The following is a 22176-nucleotide window of genomic DNA, read 5'->3' on the forward strand; positions in this document are numbered from 1 at the left end:
ACGATTTGAGTTACTAATTTAATCTACCAATTATAAAATATTTATCTATTTACAATTCAATTAACAAATCTAATTCCTTTAAAATGAAAAACATAAACGAGGACTAATATTGCTAAGAAGGTCCTTCATAGTTCGTGAATTAAAATACTTATCCCTTGTGATGGAATACTCAACACAGTCAAGCAAGATATGCTTGACTGTGATTTTTCCATCACAAGGGATACAAAACGGACGATCCTCACCTTTGAAAATATATGTGTGCGTGTATCTTGTGTGGCCAATGAGACATCGTCGCATGATGACCTCTTCAAATCTGGACTAGCAACCCAAATAGGTGTAACCAATATAAGGTTTTATCGCATGTAATTTATTTACACATTGAGAGTCCCACTTTTTCTGAGTGAGTGAGAGAGTTAAAATTTAACGTCACATCGGCAACATCTCAGCCATATCGTGACGAGAACATCTAATATCAAAATTAAATATATGTCTACTATAACACCTGTCAACGAAGGACAGTAAAACAACTAGAATATCACAAATGGAATTACACCTAGCGTGGGAAGTTAAAAACAACATCACCATTTGCACAATACACTATAAAATCAGGCTATAGGTCGCCAACGACTGAAGGTAGATCACCATACTAATGTTGTAGTGTCTGCTTCAGGACAGCCATCGCCAAATATTTATACAGAACAAAAACTATGTAGCCAGGATATATGATATGTAGTTATTATTATTCAATCTATAATATTGATCTTTATCACTACCGCAGAGTACATTGTTTTGTCAGCTACCTTGTTCCTCTTTGTCACTTCCATTAATTACTGTAAATGATATTTATGGCTTTTATTGGTCATCCCCCTTGGCTGTATCTGTCATCGCATCAGCTGTAGAAGGAAGTGCTATTAGTTTCTCTATCTGTCCATTGTTGAATCTTTGCCTGTCTGTTGTTGTTAAAAACTATATATATGTGTGCTAACATCTATACTGAAGGTGAGATGTGAGTGTGGAGGTCGACATTATGACTGTCTTTGTATGGACGACCGCGAGCAGGATTATGTCGCTCGCAGGAAAGGCCCTGGGGTTGAGCTGGAGATTTGCTCACCTCATTCATGTATACTTGTTTGTCATGTCTTGTGAAACCAACTAAATAAGTTTGAACAACTAAACTATGCCTTGGTCTTCATCAACGTATTCATTTGTCTTCGTTGACGTAGTGTTCATCTAATACCGAACTAATTCACCACCAGCCGATGACTACACTCCCCAGTTGACACTAGGGACCATGAGAACTTACAGTACGTTTGTTAGCTGCATGGACCCTAGTCGGATTTACATCATCCCCTCAGCTGTTAGCAATTTAGTCACATCTAGCCACAAATTAAAAACACACATGTACTACGATTAAAACAGTGGACAGTTTAAACGTACAGGAAATGTTTTGGGACTTACATACACTCTCGGGATGGTAATAATTTTATGGTTCTTCAACCCCCTTTGAGGGTACAACCACCAACAATTCTAGCTACTAATCTAAACTACCATTAATTAAAATGCATCTATCTACAGTACATAATAATCAAAATTCAGTGATGAAATCCTTTTAAAAACCAATCAATAAATGAGAACTAACGCTGTTAAAAAGATCCTTAACGGTTTTTACACTAAAAAACTTATCCCTTGTAAAGGAGAATTCAACACAGTCAAGCAGGATATGCTTCACTGTGACTCTTTCATCACAAGGGATACAAAATGGAGGATCCTCACCTTTTAAAAGGTATGAATGAGTATATCCCGCATGGCCAATACGACAACGTTGTAAAATAACTTATTCAAATCTGGACTGACAGCCCAAGTAGGTGTAACCAATATAAGGATTTATTTCAAGTAATTTATTTATACCTACTTTGGTATCCCACTGCTTCTGCATCAGATCACGGATGTAAGTTCTAATGCTAGCTTTGTTATCTGTATATGGAATTAGAAGTGGTGTCACAGATTAATTGAGAGATGCCTTAGCAGCAACATCGTCCATCGCTTTACCGGAAATGCCTACGTGGCTTGGTAACCAACAGAAGACGATGTCATGTCGTATTGACCAGTAGCATGATTATTATATAATTCAATAATTTCTATTAAAGGTGGATGTTTACAAAAAAATATTTTTAATAGCCTGAAGGCAAGAAAGAGAGTCTGAATAGATTATGTACTGTGTATGTTTAGCGTGCCTTTGAATATGTTTAAGAGCAGTTAGTATTTCGTTAACTTCAGCTGTTAAAATAGCACTATTGTTCTGGATCCAATGACAGTGGCACAAGCAACTGCACCACCGTGCTTGTTTGTATTGTAATTCATTAGTTTCTGATTTTTTAAATGTAGTTAATGTTAGGTCCACTTGGGTCCTAACCAATTGCCAAGGAGGAGAAGAAAGAAATCGGGAAGGAGCTGTAGTTTTCAGGTCAATACTAGAAGCAGCAAGAAATGGCGGTAAAGGAAGTTCAGGCTAGTCAGTTCTTATGATCAATACACAGACTTTATAGCACTGGTCAGCTACAGCAGGGATGAGGGTGAAGGTGGGGGAGGGCTATTGTAAATATGTGTGTCCTTGTCCGGCTCGTCAGAGTGTGTGACAAGAGACCTCAGTGGAAGCGGTCTTATAGCAAACAGTCTATCTGGTGTCCCTTTACACAAGCAAGGACCTTAGTGGATACGGTCTTGAAACAGTCTATCTGGTGTCCCTTTACAGAAGCAAGGACCTTAGTGGATACGGTCTTGAAACAGTCTATCTGGTGTCCCTTTACAGAAGCAAGGACCTTAGTGGATACGGTCTTGAAACAGTCTATCTCATACAAGCTGTAAATGTAATAATGATAAAAGAAAACATTCACCAATGTCCAAGTGTATCCTTACACAACATATGACGGAGAGAGCATGGGCATACTCCAGCTAATCGTGGACACCAGGTGTGGGTTTCACCCTAGTTATCAATCAAACTGTACATCTAGTGATGATGTGATATACCAAGCGGTATGTCTAGTTATGCCTCACCCAGACTGCTACCTTAGTTATATACCAAGCGGTATTTCTAGTGACGCTTCACCCAAACTGTCTCCTGAGTTATATACCAAGCCGTATTTCTAGTGATGCCTCACCCAGACTGTCACCTTAGTTATATATCCAACAGTATATCCAATGATGCCTCACCCAAATTGTCACCTTTGTTATACATCCAACAGAATATCTAGTGATGCCTCACCCAAATTGTCACCTTTGTTATATATCCAACAGGATATCCAGTGATGCCTCACCCAAATTGTCACCTTTGTTATACATCCAACAGAATATCTAGTGATGCGTCGCCCACTCTGAGCCCATAGTTATATACCAAGCAGTGTATCTAGAAATGCCTCACACAAGTTGTCACTGACACCGGGAAGAAGGAAAACGAAAACTTTTAAACGAGTTTAAGTGGATTTGTCTGGTGACATGACCTTATGCCTGGCTTGACAGGCCATGAATACATCCATTCCATGTGCGTCAATGGTTGGTCACTGTGTTTTCTCGCCTGACTTACATTCAACATTTCAAAGTGTACCTCCATGGTATGTGATATTATTTTGCTTGACTTGGATATTACACTTGAAGTCTATATGAACACTGCCTCATTGATACATACTTGCAAAGTCTAATCGACCACGGATTGCAGATCCTCGTTGTTCATCTACGACATAAGGTTTCAAAATTCATAAAGGTAGATCCTAGATGTGTCTGGTCTTGACTGTTTCAAAAGTATCCATCAACGGTAAGCGTTATACCAGTAACTCACTCCTCTTATATCTGTGATGCAGGAAATGTACTGTTGAGTTTATAACAAATATGCTACCATGTTTCCCCATGCTCCACTTGCCATAATGGCGATTGTATGTTTTCAGATTCGATATGTTTGCGCTGAGAGTCCTCTGTCTACTTTGTACAAGTCTATGTGTCCGAGGTAGGTTTCCTTATATGTCCTGGCATGTCATGTTCAACTTTCACGAGCCTAGGACGCGTGTCAAGTAGCTTATGTGTTAATGCGTTTCCCCGCATGGGTACAGTAGGACTGAAGTCCTTTTCTGGCGGAACAATGCTTGAAAATTACTGGAAGTGGCGGAAAACAACACCCTCTTATTCGTTAGTATCCCAGGATGTTATGTAGTGCAATGAATACGGTTCGAGGATATATACTGGGAGTGATGGTGCTACCAATTGAGGTTATTGCTTCTTACACAAGCTTCAATACGTCAATATACGACATTTGGTTGCGTTTTCCTAGCTGACCTTGACCTCTCATACAGAGTAAACTGATGAAACCTTCCAAAAAAACTTGCTAAAGGCTAAGCTTTGAAAACTGTCTCACTTTTCTCTGAACAATTGTGTATAATTCCATCACACAAAAGGTGAAATAGTTCGTCACTGCTGTGATATGCTCTCCTCTGCTCTGATATGCTCCTTTGTGTCAACCACTGTCAAGATCAATGCTACGATTTACCATGTCCGTCAGAGGGTGGGAGCAGTTTGACCAGAATTATGAAGACAGGTACCTAGAGTTAACTGAGAAATCAGTTTCGACTGCTTGTCGTCACATTGATTTTATATTTGTCAAGTTTTGGATTGACTATAATGATAACATTTCACTTATGTAGGACCTAGTATCCATCTGACTAGTTGCACACTGGACGCTGTTATCATTAACCCGGATAACGCAAGCTGCCTCTTGGGCACTAGAGGGTTATACTCACATGACTTTATCTCACTGGGTACCAATTTTCTGCTAAGTGAACAGTGGCAACTTTGAACAAACTCACTTGCCTAAGGTGAGACCTCATGTTATATATAAATCTCTAACAAAACTACAAAATGACAACACATTCTCCACAAGGTTGATAAACACAATCGATGACTTAAGCTCTTAAATATTCAGATTTGCGGTCAATATCCCAACATCCTTTGGTGTTCTTGTTGTGTCTTTGGTGTTATAATGGGCGATCTTTTTCTTTCAAATCTTGCTCAAGTTTGCAAATTTCATGGGCTCGGCATGCATTTTATTCCAACACACATGTACTACGATTAAAACAGTGGACAGTTTAAACGTACAGGAAATGTTTTGGGACTTACATACACTCTCGGGATGGTAATAATTTTATGGTTCCAACAGTTCCAACTGTGACGCACTGAAGACATAAACATGATGTCAGTGACATTTCCTGTTTCGGCGTGTACCCAGTGAGGCAGGATCCCTATACACGGTGCCATCACTGTTTCATACACACCGAACCATATAGTGAATTCCGCTGTAACAGATATGGCGTCCATTTGCTGCGGAAAATGCATATTCACATTTCTTTATTTTGTGTTTGATATTTCCAGCTGGTAACTGCGATGACAACCAACACTGCTCCGACTGCGACAGGTACACCGGGCACTGTGAGACGGAGTGTAATGGCGGGTATTTCGGTTTGAAGTGCAAGTCAGTCTGCAGCAAGAACTGTCGACTCGGTAAATGTCACCTATCCACCACAGGCAACGACGACTGCACCGACGGCTGTGTCCCGGGATACCAGGGTACCAGCTGCAACATACCCTGTGACAGTCCAGGAGATAACTGTACAGTGTGTCCAGGTGGTTGTGATGGAGGACATTGTCAGCTGGGCTCATCCTGTGTGTCTGGATGTGTAGACTCCTACTACGGGACTGGATGTAAGTCGTGCTCCAGTAGATGTAAGTCCTGCAACAGGATCACAGGAACTTGCGCTGAATGTCACACACCAAACTTCGGCCCGGCCTGTGAGTACTCTTGTGCCAACTGCGTGGGTTCCTGCAAGTTTGGATGTCTTCACGGGTGCGTCCAAGGCTACTACGGGTATGTGTGTGATAGAAAGTGCAGTGCCAACTGTCGCCTCCTGCCAAACACAACCCAACACTCTGTCGGAGACAGGACGTCCTCACTTTCTGAGTGTCATCAGAGGAACGGTGTATGCGTTCATGGGTGCGCCGACAGCTGGTACGGCCCACAGTGTTCCCACCAGTGTAACGCCAACTGCCTCAACGACATATGCAGCGCTGTTGGAGACTGCGTCGACGGATGTAAAGATGGCTGGTACGGTCGGCAGTGTTCCTCACCTTGTAACACCAACTGCATGCACGAAAGATGCAGCCCTTCAGGAGACTGCACCGACGGCTGTATGGGTGGGTATGTGGGTGACGATTGTGCAACATGTAAGACGGGGTTCTATGGGGAGTCCTGCAACCACACGTGTGATGTGTGTCGCCATGGACTGTGTGACCAGATGACTGGGATCTGCATCAGCGGCTGCAACTCCACCGCTCACGACTGTCAGCCCGCTTGCAGGAACAGCTGCACCATAGACGACTGCCTCACAGGATCCTGCCATCAAGGTAAACCGTTGTATTTTCCCTAGGCAGCTAAGATAATAAATGTCACACACGCAATACACATTCAAAACACATCCAGTACATATTCAATACACACTGGAGAGCTCTTCTGTGTTTACAATGTTAACCTCTTGTCGGCAACATTCGGCAACAGACTTTTGTAGTTTCAAGGAAAACCTCCAGAAACGCGTTTTCAAGGATAAGACTTCTTCACCTCAAGAGAGTCATTTTTGTAACAACCCGTGTGCAAAACAACCGCCAGCCACACATCCACACAGACACCCACACACGCATGCCCCCAGCCCGAGTATCCTTATCCACACATACACCCATACACGCATGCCCCCAACACGATTACCCCTATCCATACATACACGCATGCCCCCAGCCCGAGTACACTTATCCACACATACACCCATACACGCATGCCCCCAACCCAATTACCCCTATCCACACATACACACAACAGAACAGAAGAGAACAGAAATTTTATTCTCAAAAATCACATAAGGTGACATAGAGAACATACAGCAATTTTATGCATATTAAGACATGGGGCGAAGTCCAGTTTTGATGAATCTGGCAATTTTTGAATTAAGCGGTAAATAGTCACATTTCATTAGATACACAAATTTGTCAATAGTGGGGTGTTTACAGAAATATTGAGGAAGACATTTATGTCTGAGGACTCTGAGTGCTGGGCAGTATAATAGGAAGTGAAGTTCATCACAGACAGACACACATACACGCATGCCTCCAGCCCGAGTACACTTATCCACACATACACCCATACACGCATGCCCCCAACTCGATTACCCCTATCCACACATGCACACATACACGCATGTCCCCAGCCCGAGTAATCGTATCCACACATACACCCATACACGCATGCCCCCAACCCGAGTACCCTTATCTACACATATCCTCATACATCCACCGATCCACGGGCAGCTGTATACCTCTATCTCAAGCCAGATGGAACATATTTGAATTCCAACAAGCTTAATACTTAAATGAACCAGAAACCCCAGGAAATAAATACAAGACAACCTACTCCATATCACGAGATCATGTTTTTGTTTATCAGGCTACGACAGCAGTCACTCCACCGTTATAATGGTAGCGGCAACAACATCTTCCGCCGTCCTCGTCATCTTCATCCTGATTGCAAGCTGTCTCTGTTATAGAAGGTGTTCCGGAACAGCCAGGTGTGTATGTACACCAATCACACGACCCCCGTTGTACACCTCATGCCGATTAACGCTCAATGTTTAAATGTATGAAACAATACAGATTCATGTTAGAATCTATATCTGTTATGTAAATACTCTGTTCCCGTTCCTTTAACAACTTGAGAACTTGTTTTTGTACAGGAAATTACAGACTGTACTGATGTACCCATTTATATAAAATGTATCACCATGCTGTGTGTGAAAGAAACCTGCCTGGTGTGTGAAGTTTAATGTGGGTCAAAGTGCATGCATTACATAAATTAGCGTTTTTACCAATAAGTTGAGCCCTGTTCTATGGAAATGCAAATCAGAGTATAGCAGATGAACATAATATATTCAGCTCTGAAGACGTAAAGAGAGGTCCAGAGAGGTCAGGTTCTTGTTTTAGTACATTACTGTACATTTTGGTACAGTAATGTACAGTATCTATCCACGAGGTACAGTAACGTACAATGAATGTGTTACAGCAACAATGACGTTGACCCAGCACCAGCCCTGTCCTCGTCCCCGGACTGCCAGGCGTTGATGGACTACTGTGAGGTCACTGATGAAGATGTCGACAGAGCACGTGCAGCGCGGAAGCAGGAAGAAATAGAGATGCTGTGTGCAGTGCCTGTGTTGGCCGACTGCTTCCACGACGCAGCCGGCAACATTGATTCCGACACATACAGCACCCTGTTACCTGTCGTTGACGACATGAAAACTGAAGTGAAATATGTTTCACCGATAGAGGACTGAGGGCTGGTCATGTATCTGTACGTAATGTGCCTACTGGCTGGAGAGTCAACGATGAAATTCGCATAGAACAAGTTTTGTCAGTGATGGTTGAGTACATTTTATTACCCACGTGGTACTTCGTAAAAGTGTTTCATAACAAAGTGTTATGACACATATGTGTCACATATGTGTCATAACACCTTCGAGTGATTTGATGGACTAATACGTGAACTTTGACATTAGTGGTACTACTTTCATCACTCATTCCATTCATGATTTTCATTCAAGTTTTCACACCTGAGAGCATGTAAAACGAAAACACTTCTATGGAATCAGATAACATTTATTTCATTTAGAGTGGTTACGACCATTATTTTCAATTCTATGATAACTCAAGTTTCTGTAATAAAAACGAAAATAAAACAATCTGTAAAAATACGTAAACAAATACGTCTAGTAGGCCTCTCATGAGTGTAAACAAATATGGCGTCGCCCGTAAAAGTTATTGATTTCGTCAAAATTGACGGACATTTGGTTGGAAGAGTTGTGAATCTTATCAAGAGGTTGAATACCTTCTGCGTGTATGTTGTCAGGACTGCACAGCAACGCACAACATCAAAAGACGAGCGATTGTATCTCTATCACTGCCACTGTCAGCAGCATCCATTCGCGTCCTCCCGCACAAACATATTGTCACTGCCATGCCTCCCGTGGTTTCTTATGTAGGGGTCAAAAGCACTTCCCAGAATCTGAACACAATGGGCTTGAAAACCTCTTCATTCGAGGTTGTTAGCTGTGTTTTCAGGCCCAATCTTCGGTGGAGTCTCAAACATAAACATCGAATCTCGGCAAGTGGGAATTCCAAGTCGAGGTGAGAAGGCATCACTGGCATCCTGCGCAAAGCGTCGCGGAATTATTTACAATAACTCGTCCTCCGATGAAGAACATTACGCTCACCTATTTGAGACATACAGTTCCCCTGTTATTCAGATTCATCTTTGCTGTTGAGTTTGCCGCTCCAAATTAAATGCTCCCTAGAATCTTCTTCTTGGGGAACACTTCTCAAAACTACAAAACTACAAAATGACAACACATTCTCCACAAGGTTGATAAACACAATCGATGACTTAAGCTCTTAAATATTCAGATTTGCGGTCAATATCCCAACATCCTTTGGTGTTCTTGTTGTGTCTTTGGTGTTATAATGGGCGATCTTTTTCTTTCAAATCTTGCTCAAGTTTGCAAATTTCATGGGCTCGGCATGCATTTTATTCCAACACACATGTACTACGATTAAAACAGTGGACAGTTTAAACGTACAGGAAATGTTTTGGGACTTACATACACTCTCGGGATGGTAATAATTTTATGGTTCCAACAGTTCCAACTGTGACGCACTGAAGACATAAACATGATGTCAGTGACATTTCCTGTTTCGGCGTGTACCCAGTGAGGCAGGATCCCTATACACGGTGCCATCACTGTTTCATACACACCGAACCATATAGTGAATTCCGCTGTAACAGATATGGCGTCCATTTGCTGCGGAAAATGCATATTCACATTTCTTTATTTTGTGTTTGATATTTCCAGCTGGTAACTGCGATGACAACCAACACTGCTCCGACTGCGACAGGTACACCGGGCACTGTGAGACGGAGTGTAATGGCGGGTATTTCGGTTTGAAGTGCAAGTCAGTCTGCAGCAAGAACTGTCGACTCGGTAAATGTCACCTATCCACCACAGGCAACGACGACTGCACCGACGGCTGTGTCCCGGGATACCAGGGTACCAGCTGCAACATACCCTGTGACAGTCCAGGAGATAACTGTACAGTGTGTCCAGGTGGTTGTGATGGAGGACATTGTCAGCTGGGCTCATCCTGTGTGTCTGGATGTGTAGACTCCTACTACGGGACTGGATGTAAGTCGTGCTCCAGTAGATGTAAGTCCTGCAACAGGATCACAGGAACTTGCGCTGAATGTCACACACCAAACTTCGGCCCGGCCTGTGAGTACTCTTGTGCCAACTGCGTGGGTTCCTGCAAGTTTGGATGTCTTCACGGGTGCGTCCAAGGCTACTACGGGTATGTGTGTGATAGAAAGTGCAGTGCCAACTGTCGCCTCCTGCCAAACACAACCCAACACTCTGTCGGAGACAGGACGTCCTCACTTTCTGAGTGTCATCAGAGGAACGGTGTATGCGTTCATGGGTGCGCCGACAGCTGGTACGGCCCACAGTGTTCCCACCAGTGTAACGCCAACTGCCTCAACGACATATGCAGCGCTGTTGGAGACTGCGTCGACGGATGTAAAGATGGCTGGTACGGTCGGCAGTGTTCCTCACCTTGTAACACCAACTGCATGCACGAAAGATGCAGCCCTTCAGGAGACTGCACCGACGGCTGTATGGGTGGGTATGTGGGTGACGATTGTGCAACATGTAAGACGGGGTTCTATGGGGAGTCCTGCAACCACACGTGTGATGTGTGTCGCCATGGACTGTGTGACCAGATGACTGGGATCTGCATCAGCGGCTGCAACTCCACCGCTCACGACTGTCAGCCCGCTTGCAGGAACAGCTGCACCATAGACGACTGCCTCACAGGATCCTGCCATCAAGGTAAACCGTTGTATTTTCCCTAGGCAGCTAAGATAATAAATGTCACACACGCAATACACATTCAAAACACATCCAGTACATATTCAATACACACTGGAGAGCTCTTCTGTGTTTACAATGTTAACCTCTTGTCGGCAACATTCGGCAACAGACTTTTGTAGTTTCAAGGAAAACCTCCAGAAACGCGTTTTCAAGGATAAGACTTCTTCACCTCAAGAGAGTCATTTTTGTAACAACCCGTGTGCAAAACAACCGCCAGCCACACATCCACACAGACACCCACACACGCATGCCCCCAGCCCGAGTATCCTTATCCACACATACACCCATACACGCATGCCCCCAACACGATTACCCCTATCCATACATACACGCATGCCCCCAGCCCGAGTACACTTATCCACACATACACCCATACACGCATGCCCCCAACCCAATTACCCCTATCCACACATACACACAACAGAACAGAAGAGAACAGAAATTTTATTCTCAAAAATCACATAAGGTGACATAGAGAACATACAGCAATTTTATGCATATTAAGACATGGGGCGAAGTCCAGTTTTGATGAATCTGGCAATTTTTGAATTAAGCGGTAAATAGTCACATTTCATTAGATACACAAATTTGTCAATAGTGGGGTGTTTACAGAAATATTGAGGAAGACATTTATGTCTGAGGACTCTGAGTGCTGGGCAGTATAATAGGAAGTGAAGTTCATCACAGACAGACACACATACACGCATGCCTCCAGCCCGAGTACACTTATCCACACATACACCCATACACGCATGCCCCCAACTCGATTACCCCTATCCACACATGCACACATACACGCATGTCCCCAGCCCGAGTAATCGTATCCACACATACACCCATACACGCATGCCCCCAACCCGAGTACCCTTATCTACACATATCCTCATACATCCACCGATCCACGGGCAGCTGTATACCTCTATCTCAAGCCAGATGGAACATATTTGAATTCCAACAAGCTTAATACTTAAATGAACCAGAAACCCCAGGAAATAAATACAAGACAACCTACTCCATATCACGAGATCATGTTTTTGTTTATCAGGCTACGACAGCAGTCCCTCCACCGTTATAATGGTAGCGGCAACAACATCTTCCGCCGTCCTCGTCATCTTCATCCTGATTGCAAGCTGTCTCTGTTATAGAAGGTGTTCCGGAACAGCCAGGTGTGTATGTACACCAATCACACGACCCCCGTTGTACACCTCATGCCGATTAACGCTCAATGTTTAAATGTATGAAACAATACAGATTCATGTTAGAATCTATATCTGTTATGTAAATACTCTGTTCCCGTTCCTTTAACAACTTGAGAACTTGTTTTTGTACAGGAAATTACAGACTGTACTGATGTACCCATTTATATAAAATGTATCACCATGCTGTGTGTGAAAGAAACCTGCCTGGTGTGTGAAGTTTAATGTGGGTCAAAGTGCATGCATTACATAAATTAGCGTTTTTACCAATAAGTTGAGCCCTGTTCTATGGAAATGCAAATCAGAGTATAGCAGATGAACATAATATATTCAGCTCTGAAGACGTAAAGAGAGGTCCAGAGAGGTCAGGTTCTTGTTTTAGTACATTACTGTACATTTTGGTACAGTAATGTACAGTATCTATCCACGAGGTACAGTAACGTACAATGAATGTGTTACAGCAACAATGACGTTGACCCAGCACCAGCCCTGTCCTCGTCCCCGGACTGCCAGGCGTTGATGGACTACTGTGAGGTCACTGATGAAGATGTCGACAGAGCACGTGCAGCGCGGAAGCAGGAAGAAATAGAGATGCTGTGTGCAGTGCCTGTGTTGGCCGACTGCTTCCACGACGCAGCCGGCAACATTGATTCCGACACATACAGCACCCTGTTACCTGTCGTTGACGACATGAAAACTGAAGTGAAATATGTTTCACCGATAGAGGACTGAGGGCTGGTCATGTATCTGTACGTAATGTGCCTACTGGCTGGAGAGTCAACGATGAAATTCGCATAGAACAAGTTTTGTCAGTGATGGTTGAGTACATTTTATTACCCACGTGGTACTTCGTAAAAGTGTTTCATAACAAAGTGTTATGACACATATGTGTCACATATGTGTCATAACACCTTCGAGTGATTTGATGGACTAATACGTGAACTTTGACATTAGTGGTACTACTTTCATCACTCATTCCATTCATGATTTTCATTCAAGTTTTCACACCTGAGAGCATGTAAAACGAAAACACTTCTATGGAATCAGATAACATTTATTTCATTTAGAGTGGTTACGACCATTATTTTCAATTCTATGATAACTCAAGTTTCTGTAATAAAAACGAAAATAAAACAATCTGTAAAAATACGTAAACAAATACGTCTAGTAGGCCTCTCATGAGTGTAAACAAATATGGCGTCGCCCGTAAAAGTTATTGATTTCGTCAAAATTGACGGACATTTGGTTGGAAGAGTTGTGAATCTTATCAAGAGGTTGAATACCTTCTGCGTGTATGTTGTCAGGACTGCACAGCAACGCACAACATCAAAAGACGAGCGATTGTATCTCTATCACTGCCACTGTCAGCAGCATCCATTCGCGTCCTCCCGCACAAACATATTGTCACTGCCATGCCTCCCGTGGTTTCTTATGTAGGGGTCAAAAGCACTTCCCAGAATCTGAACACAATGGGCTTGAAATCGTCTTCATTCGAGGTTGTTAGCTGTGTTTTCAGGCCCAATCTTCGGTGGAGTCTCAAACATAAACATCGAATCTCGGCAAGTGGGAATTCCAAGTCGAGGTGAGAAGGCATCACTGGCATCCTGCGCAAAGCGTCGCGGAATTATTTACAATAACTCGTCCTCCGATGAAGAACATTACGCTCACCTATTTGAGACATACAGTTCCCCTGTTATTCAGATTCATCTTTGCTGTTGAGTTTGCCGCTCCAAATTAAATGCTCCCTAGAATCTTCTTCTTGGGGAACACTTCTCAACATCATGACTAGCCCGACAGTGATGGCCGACTGACGTTCAGGCAAGATTTAGGTCACGTAGTCAAGCTCAAACTATATTTACACTTCACAAGTGTTTTGATGAATTACGTTATTGCTTTTGGCGCCGTGTAGGAAATACATTGCCTCTACGCAGCGTACGTTTTCCTGGAGTGAAGCGGTTCACATTCCAATTACCAATATGATGTATTAATCCGCGTTACATGGTTCTATAAATAAATATTAACTTGATTGTAACCATATTTTCACTTTTTAGAACGTGAGTGATAAATAGCATACTCGTGACAAACCAAAAATCATTTCACTCGGGACATAAACTTGACATGAAAGGGGAAGCTCGTTTAATATTCTATAAATATACTGCACTGGAAAATATCAATCTGCTGCCCTATGCATATTTGTACTCATCTTTGTACATATCATTCTGAATCCAGCAAAGTGTTTATGCAACCCAACAGATTGCGTGCTTTAATTTGGTTGGTTTAGTTACCCCGATGACAATGGTGCTTTCACGGACATGTGAGTGAGTGACCGGTTTACGTGATGCATATCAGTGTGCATGTGTAAGTGTGCTTGTGTGAGAGTGAGTGAGGGTGTGAGGGTGTCTCAGAGAGGGAAAGTCTCTGTGTACGTGTCACTGTGTGCATGAGTCAGTGTGTTTGTATGAGAGTGAGTGAGTGAGGGTGTACGAAACAACGAGGGTGTCTCAGAGAGTGACAGTCTCTGTGCACGTGTCACAGTGTGCATGAGTCAGTGTGTCTGAGTAAACCAATGTTTGGATATGTGTCAGTTTGTGTATATGTGTCAGCGTATGTGTATATGTGTCAGTGTGTCAATGTGTATATTTGTCAATGCGTGTATGTGCCAGTTTGTGTGTGTGACTGTGTGTATGTGTCAGTGTATATATGTGTCAGTGTGCGTGTGTCATTGTGTATATATGTCAGTATGAGTGCATATGTGTCATTGTGAGAATGTGACAGTGTATGTATGTGTCAGTGTGTGTTTATGTCACAGTATGTGTATCAGTCAATGTTTGTGGATGTGTACGTGTGCATGTGCATGTGTGTGCGTATGCGCGCGCGCGCGTGTGTGTGTGTGTGTGCGTGTGTGTGTGTGTGTGTGCGTGTGTGTCTGTGTATGTTGGGGGAGGGGGCAAACTTCGTCTACCTTAATTCGGATAGTTAAATTCGACAAGGCAACCTTGTGATTGACATCACAACCTGGTGACTGACATCTGAAGATCAGTCGTAACACGGATCATGAAACAGGTTTGAGTGAATGAGAAAATGTCTGTCGTCGTGATATGATCTGCAGTTCATGTAGCGATGACAACCAGTCAATCCTCTTGTGGCAGGTTATCCGGCAGAACTGGTGCACAAATAAGATGCTTCCTGCTCCAGCACCAGCACGAAACTGTTTCTAAGGTTTCACTTATGAAACTGACATTCGTGTAATGTCCTCATTTTCCACTTTCATTTAGAACAATGTCATGATCACGTCATTACAGGGGCATGGAAACTGTCTAGGCAACTTCACAGTTTTGTGAAAGGCTCACACGGGGTTCCATAATAAAGCAAACTCTCTCCCCTTGTCGCTGTCAAGTTACAAATACTGAAATAACACCAACACATCCTGAGTCATAGTCTATATATAGCATCGGGAATACCCGCCGAGAGCCTGACGACGCAACTCCGACCATTCCATCTGGTGGAGGTATTTATAATTATCTCGACCAACGACGCCATCTTGCTTAGTTCTGCAGTAGTTGAAGTTTAAGTGCGCCTGAATGTGCTATGTAGATTGCCGTATTTAAACTGCTCACGAAGGATGCGCACAAGACTGGATGGATTGAGAGAGGAAAAGGGCGGGATTAAACAGTCGGTGTGAAGCTAGGTGGTGGCGGAAATTCACAACGGAGTTGATAGATCACGGTTACATTGGTAAGTGTTGTTCAGCCATTGAAATGCTAAAATAGGATTGATTTCTCTCCACATAGCGCTGGGATCTGATTGGTGATATGTGCTGTGGGTTTCATAACACTGACTGTTGAGCTAACAGGTCACGGTGACATCCGCTGTATCACTTGCCCGGATACACAGGTTCTCCGTCTGTCACATCCAGAGATCTGTGTTTGCGTGACTACCTGTTTGTCCATCTGTGTGTATGACACTACTCTCTGTGTCTCTCTGTCTCTCTCACACACGCATGCGTCACGCTCGCACATGCACACTCTGTCACTCTCACACACTTTCTCTCTCAAACACACACTCTCACTCTCACACACCCATACTCATTCATTCGTTCACTCACCCACTCTTTCACACACACTCTCTCACATGCACTCACTCTCTCACACATTCACTTTCACTCTTTGCTTCACACTCTCTCTTTCTCTCTCACACACACACGCACTCACTCCCACACACTCACACTCATTTTTTTCTTTCACACACTTTCACTCTTTCACACACACACACGCGCTTTCTCACACACGCACTCGTTCGCATACGCTCACTCTCATTGTTTCTTTCACTTACACTCTCGCTCTGTCATTCTCTTTCCACTCTAACTCTCATTCAAACACACACACACTCTCTCTCTCACACACATACTCTCACTCTGACACACACTCCCATTCTTTCTTTCACACACTCTCACTCTCACACATTCGCTCTCATTCTTTCATACACTCTCACTCTCTCAATCACACACACTCTCTCACACACGTACTCTCTTGCACACAAGCACTTACTGTCATTCTTTCTTTCACACACACGTTTACTCTCTCTCACTCGCACGCTCTCACTCTCTCAATCACACACACACACACTCTCACTCTCACGCACACTCACTTTCATTCTTTCTTTCACACGCTCTCCCTCTCTTTCTAGCCCCCTTTCTCGCACACACGCACTCACTGTCACACACTCACACTCATTCTTTTTATTTCACACACTCTCACTCTTTCATACACACGCCCTCTCTCACACACACGTCCTCTTCCACACACACGCACTCTCACTCTCCTTCACACACACGCACACACGCTCTCTCCATCTCTATCTCTCTCTCTTTCTCTGTCTCTCTAGGTTGTACCTTAATGTGGCCACATAAAACTAGCACATCTGCCAACGGTTTTCCCACTTCGTCACCATGTTTCCTGGCGAAAGTGAATCTGCCTCTACTTACACCGAGAGCAGGAAACTTTCACAGCCTCTTACAAAAGTCACTTATAATGTTTAATTGTTTCTGTGTTATGTAGAGGAAGATATTATCTTATGTTGACATCTGGTGTTGCACATCCTAGTAGAATTGCATAGTAAGGTGCTAATTAAACCTTGTACAGTTAGAGGAAGAGTGTAATTTAGGCTTGAGTCTTGTAACACTAACAACACCATGCCCCCTCAGTCCTCGAGACTAGCAGCTTGTCTGGTATGTATTCTTAAATGAATCCTTACACTTTAAAGATGATGAATGCAATGGCAGTTTTCACACTAGTTCATCTCTAGCCCTTTTCCCTTTTCTCAACACCAGCATATCCCCAGCCAGAGTCGCACACACAACCCCAGTCCCAGATCTAACCCCAACTCCGCACATAACCCCAGTACCAGACATACCCCAAGTTCCAGACATAACCCCAGTCCCAGACGAAACCCCAGCTCCGGACACAGCCCCAGTCTTAGACACAACCTACATCCCAGACATAACCCCAGCTCCAGATACAACCCTAGTAACAGTCACAACTTCAGCTCCAGACACAACCTCCAGGAACAGATTAAGATACATCCCAGCTCCAGGCCCAGCAACACACGCGCACACATCTCTAGTCGGAGCTGATTATGCCGCTTGCACCTTCTGGAAACGGTTCATTCATGCGTCAACTCTCGTGTCCTATAATACTTTGTTCCACACACTGGCTTCATTTCATACACTCAGACACCTACATACACGTACGTGGTTCCATACACTGCCCTCATTCCATACACTATGGTCGTTCCATTCATTGACGTCTTGTAAACACTGACATCGGTCAATACACTGACCTCATTCCATACCATGACATTGTTCAATTCTACACCTACCTCCTTCCTTACACTGACGTTGTTCCATACACTGACTTCACTCCAGACACAGACCTTCTCTCATACACTGAAATCATTCGGAATACTTACTTTCATTACATACACTGACGTTTTTCAATAGTCTGACGTCACTCTATACAGTGGCCTCATTCAATGCACTGACTTTGTTCAATACACTGACGTCATTCCATCATTTGAAGTGCACTCTTACTCTGCCATCATTCCATCAGCTGAAGTACATCCTTACTCTGATGTCATTCCATCAGCTGAAGTACATCCTTACCCTGACGTCATTCCATCAGCTGAAGTACATCAATACTCTGATGTCATTAAAACAGCTGAAGTACATATTTACTCTGACGTCACCCCATCAGTTGAAGTACATCCTTACTCTGACGTCATTCCAACAGCTGAAGTACATCTATACTTTGACGTCATTCCATCAGCTGAAGTACATCCTTACTCTGACGTCATTCCATCAGCTGAAGTACATTCTTACACTGACGTCATTCCCTCAGCTGAAGTACATCCTTGCTCTAACGTCATTCCATCAGCTGAAGTACGTATTTACACTGTCCTTACTCTGACGTCATTCCATCAGCTGAAGGACATCTTTACTCTGACGTCGTTCCATCAGTTGAAGTACATCCTTACTCTGACGTCATTCTATCAGCTGGAGTACATCAATACTCTGACGTCATTCCATCATCCGAAGTACATCCTTACTCTGACGTCATTCCATCATCTGAAAGGCATCCTTACTCTGACGTCATTCCATCAGCTGAAGTACATCTTTACACTTACGTCATTCCATCAGCTGAAGTACATCTTTATACTGACGTCATTCCATCATCTGAAGTAGGTCCTTACACTGACGTCATTCCATCATCTGAAGTACATCCTTACTCTGACGTCATTCCATCAGCTGAAGTAAATCCTTACTATGACGTCATTCCATCAGCTGGAGTACATCTTTACACTGTCCTTACTCTGACGTCATTCCATCAGCTGAAGTACATCTATACTCTGACGTCATTCCATCATCTGAAATACATCCTTACTCTGACGTCATTCCATCAGCTGAAGTACATCTTTACACTGTCCTTTCTCTGACGTCATTCCATCAGCTAAAGTACATCCTTACTCTCATGTCATTCCATCATCTGAAGTTCATCCTTACTCTGATGTCATTAAAACAGCTGAAGTACATATTTACTCTGACGTCACCCCATCAGTTTAAGTACATCCTTGCTCTGACGTCATTCCATCAGCTGAAGTACATATTTACTCTGATGTCATTCCATCATCTGAAGTACATCCCTACTCTGACGTCATTCCATCAGCTGAAGTACACCCTTACTCTGATGTCATTCCATCAGCTGAAGTACATCCTTACACTGTCCTTACTCTGATGTCATTCCATCAGCTGAAGTACATCTTTATACTGACGTCATTCCATCATCTGAAGTACATCCTTACTCTGACGTCATTCCATCAGCTGAAGTAAATCCTTACTATGACGTCATTCCATCAGCTGAAGTACATCTTTACACTGTCCTTACTCTGACGTCATTCTGTCAGCTGAAGTCCATCTTTATACTGACGTCATTCCATCATCTGAATTAGATCTTTACACTGACGTCATTCCATCAGCTGAAGTATATCCTTACACTAACATCATTCCCTCGGCTGAAGTACATCCTTACACTGACGTCATTCCATCAGCTGAAGTACACCTTTATACTGACGTCATTCCATCAGCTGAAATAGATCCTTACACTGATGTTATTCCGTCACCTGAAGTACATCCTTACTCTGACGTCATTCCACCAGCTGAAGTACACCCTTGCTCTGACGTCATTCCATCAGCTGAAGTACATCCTTACACTGTCCTTACTGTGACGTCATTCGATCAGCTGAAATACATCCTTGCTCTGACGTCATTCCATCAGCTGAAGTACATCTTTACACTGACGTGATTCCATCATCTGAAGTACATTCTTACTCTGACCCCATTCCACATACTGACCTTAATCCCGGCACTGACTTTGTTCCAGACACTAACCATGTTCCAGACACTGACGTCATTACATGCAAAGCATTTATTTCATAAACTGGCATTGATCAATACTATGACGTTTCCATACCCTGACCCCATTCTGTACACTAAACTCATTCCAGACACGAAGCCCATTTCGTACACTGCCCATATCCCATACACTGATGTTGTTACATACACTGATGTCGATCCATACACTGACACACTCACCTCATTCACCGACCGACCTCATTCGATATACTCACATCATTGCATACATTGACTTCATTCCATGCACTGACATTGTTTAATAACCTGATGCTAATCCATACACTGACCTCATACCATACAGAGACTTCATTCCACACCACTTACGTCAATCCATATCAAGACCTAATTCCCTGTACTGACGTCGTTCAATACACTGACCTCATTTCCTGTAATGACGTTGTTCCATATACTGACATCATTCCACGCACTGACCTCATTCCATATACTGACACCAATCCATACATTGACCTCATTCTATACCCAGACGACATTCCATACACTGACCTCATTCGATATACTGACCTGATTCTATACACAAACCTCATTCCATACACTGATCTCATTCCATACACTGATTTACTTTCACACGCTGACGTAGTTCCATACACTGATGACATTCAATACAATCATATCATTCCACAAGCTTACCTCATTCCACACACACTGACCTTATTCAATGCATTGACCTCATTCCATACCCTCACCTCATGCCACACACTGACATCATTCCATACACTGACGCCCTTCCATACTCTCACGTCATTTCATACACTGACGTTCTTCCATAAATCAAAGTCATTCATACACAGACCTCATTCCACACATTGACATCATTCCAAACACTGATCTCATTCCATACACTGACCTCATACCATACTCTCACGTCATTCAATGCACTGACGTCCTTCCACACTCGGGTGTTATTCCATACACTGGTGTCGTTCCTTACACTGACCTCAGTCAATACACCGACATCACTCCATACACTGACGTCCTTCCACAAACGGGTGTCATTCCATACCCTGGTGTCGTTCCTTACGCTGACCTCAGTCAATACACCAACATCACTCCATACACTGTTGTCCTTCCACACACGGGTGTTATTCCATACACTGGTGTCGTTCCTTGCGCTGACCTCAGTCAATACACCGACATCACTCCATACACTGACGTCCTTCCACACACGGGTGTTATTCCATACCCTGGTGTCGTTCCTTGCGCTGACCTCAGTAAATACACCGACATCACTCCATACACTGACGTCCTTCCACACACGGGTGTTATTCCATACACTGGTGTCGTTCCTTGCGCTGACCTCAGTCAATACACCGACATTGCTCCATACACTGACGTCCTTCCACACACGGGTGTTATTCCATACACTGGTGTCGTTCCTTGCGCTGACCTCAGTCAATACACCGACATCACTCCATACACTGACGTCCTTCCACACACGGGTGTTATTCCATACACTGGTGTCGTTCCTTGCGCTGACCTCAGTCAATACACCGACATTGCTCCATACACTGACGTCCTTCCACACACGGGTGTTATTCCATACACTTGTGTCGTTCCTTGCGCTGACCTCAGTCAATACACCAACATCACTCCATACACTGACGTCCTTCCACACTCGGGTGTTATTCCATACACTGGTGTCGTTCCTTGCGCTGACCTCAGTCAATACACCGACATCACTCCATACACTGACGTCCTTCCACACACGGGTGTTATTCCATACACTGGTGTCGTTCCTTGCGCTGACCTCAGTCAATACACCAACATCACTCCATACACTGACGTCCTTCCACACTCGGGTGTTATTCCATACACTGGTGTCGTTCCTTGCGCTGACCTCAGTCAATACACCGACATCACTCCATACACTGACGTCCTTCCACACACGGGTGTTATTCCATACACTGGTGTCGTTCCTTGCGCTGACCTCAATCAATACACC

The 22176-nt window shown here is 43.6% G+C and overlaps 3 protein-coding genes across 3 annotated transcripts in view; all 3 read left to right on the forward strand.

Moving 5' to 3' along the window:
- The first annotated feature begins 3500 nt into the window (after positions 1-3500).
- On the forward strand, positions 3501-8826 carry LOC137260154 (scavenger receptor class F member 1-like). Its single transcript, XM_067797851.1, has 5 exons — positions 3501-3608; positions 3939-3997; positions 5413-6441; positions 7529-7649; positions 8141-8826. The coding sequence occupies exons 2-5, from the start codon at positions 3946-3948 to the stop codon at positions 8409-8411; spliced, it is 1473 nt and encodes a 490-aa protein (XP_067653952.1). The 5' UTR covers positions 3501-3608; positions 3939-3945; the 3' UTR covers positions 8412-8826.
- A 647-nt stretch (positions 8827-9473) lies between these two features.
- Positions 9474-12982, forward strand: LOC137259610 (scavenger receptor class F member 1-like). Its single transcript, XM_067797226.1, has 4 exons — positions 9474-9495; positions 9984-11012; positions 12100-12220; positions 12712-12982. The coding sequence occupies exons 1-4, from the start codon at positions 9474-9476 to the stop codon at positions 12980-12982; spliced, it is 1443 nt and encodes a 480-aa protein (XP_067653327.1).
- Positions 12983-15812: 2830 nt separating this feature from the next.
- LOC137259612 (uncharacterized) overlaps positions 15813-22176 on the forward strand; it is a 30228-nt gene continuing 23864 nt past the window's right edge. Inside the window, exon 1 of the mRNA XM_067797227.1 lies at positions 15813-15985. The gene's annotated coding sequence lies outside the window, so the exon portion shown is untranslated. The remainder of the gene's footprint in view (positions 15986-22176) is intronic.

The sequence above is a fragment of the Haliotis asinina genome, chromosome 13 (assembly GCF_037392515.1).
Source record: "Haliotis asinina isolate JCU_RB_2024 chromosome 13, JCU_Hal_asi_v2, whole genome shotgun sequence".
NCBI lineage: Eukaryota > Metazoa > Mollusca > Gastropoda > Lepetellida > Haliotidae > Haliotis > Haliotis asinina.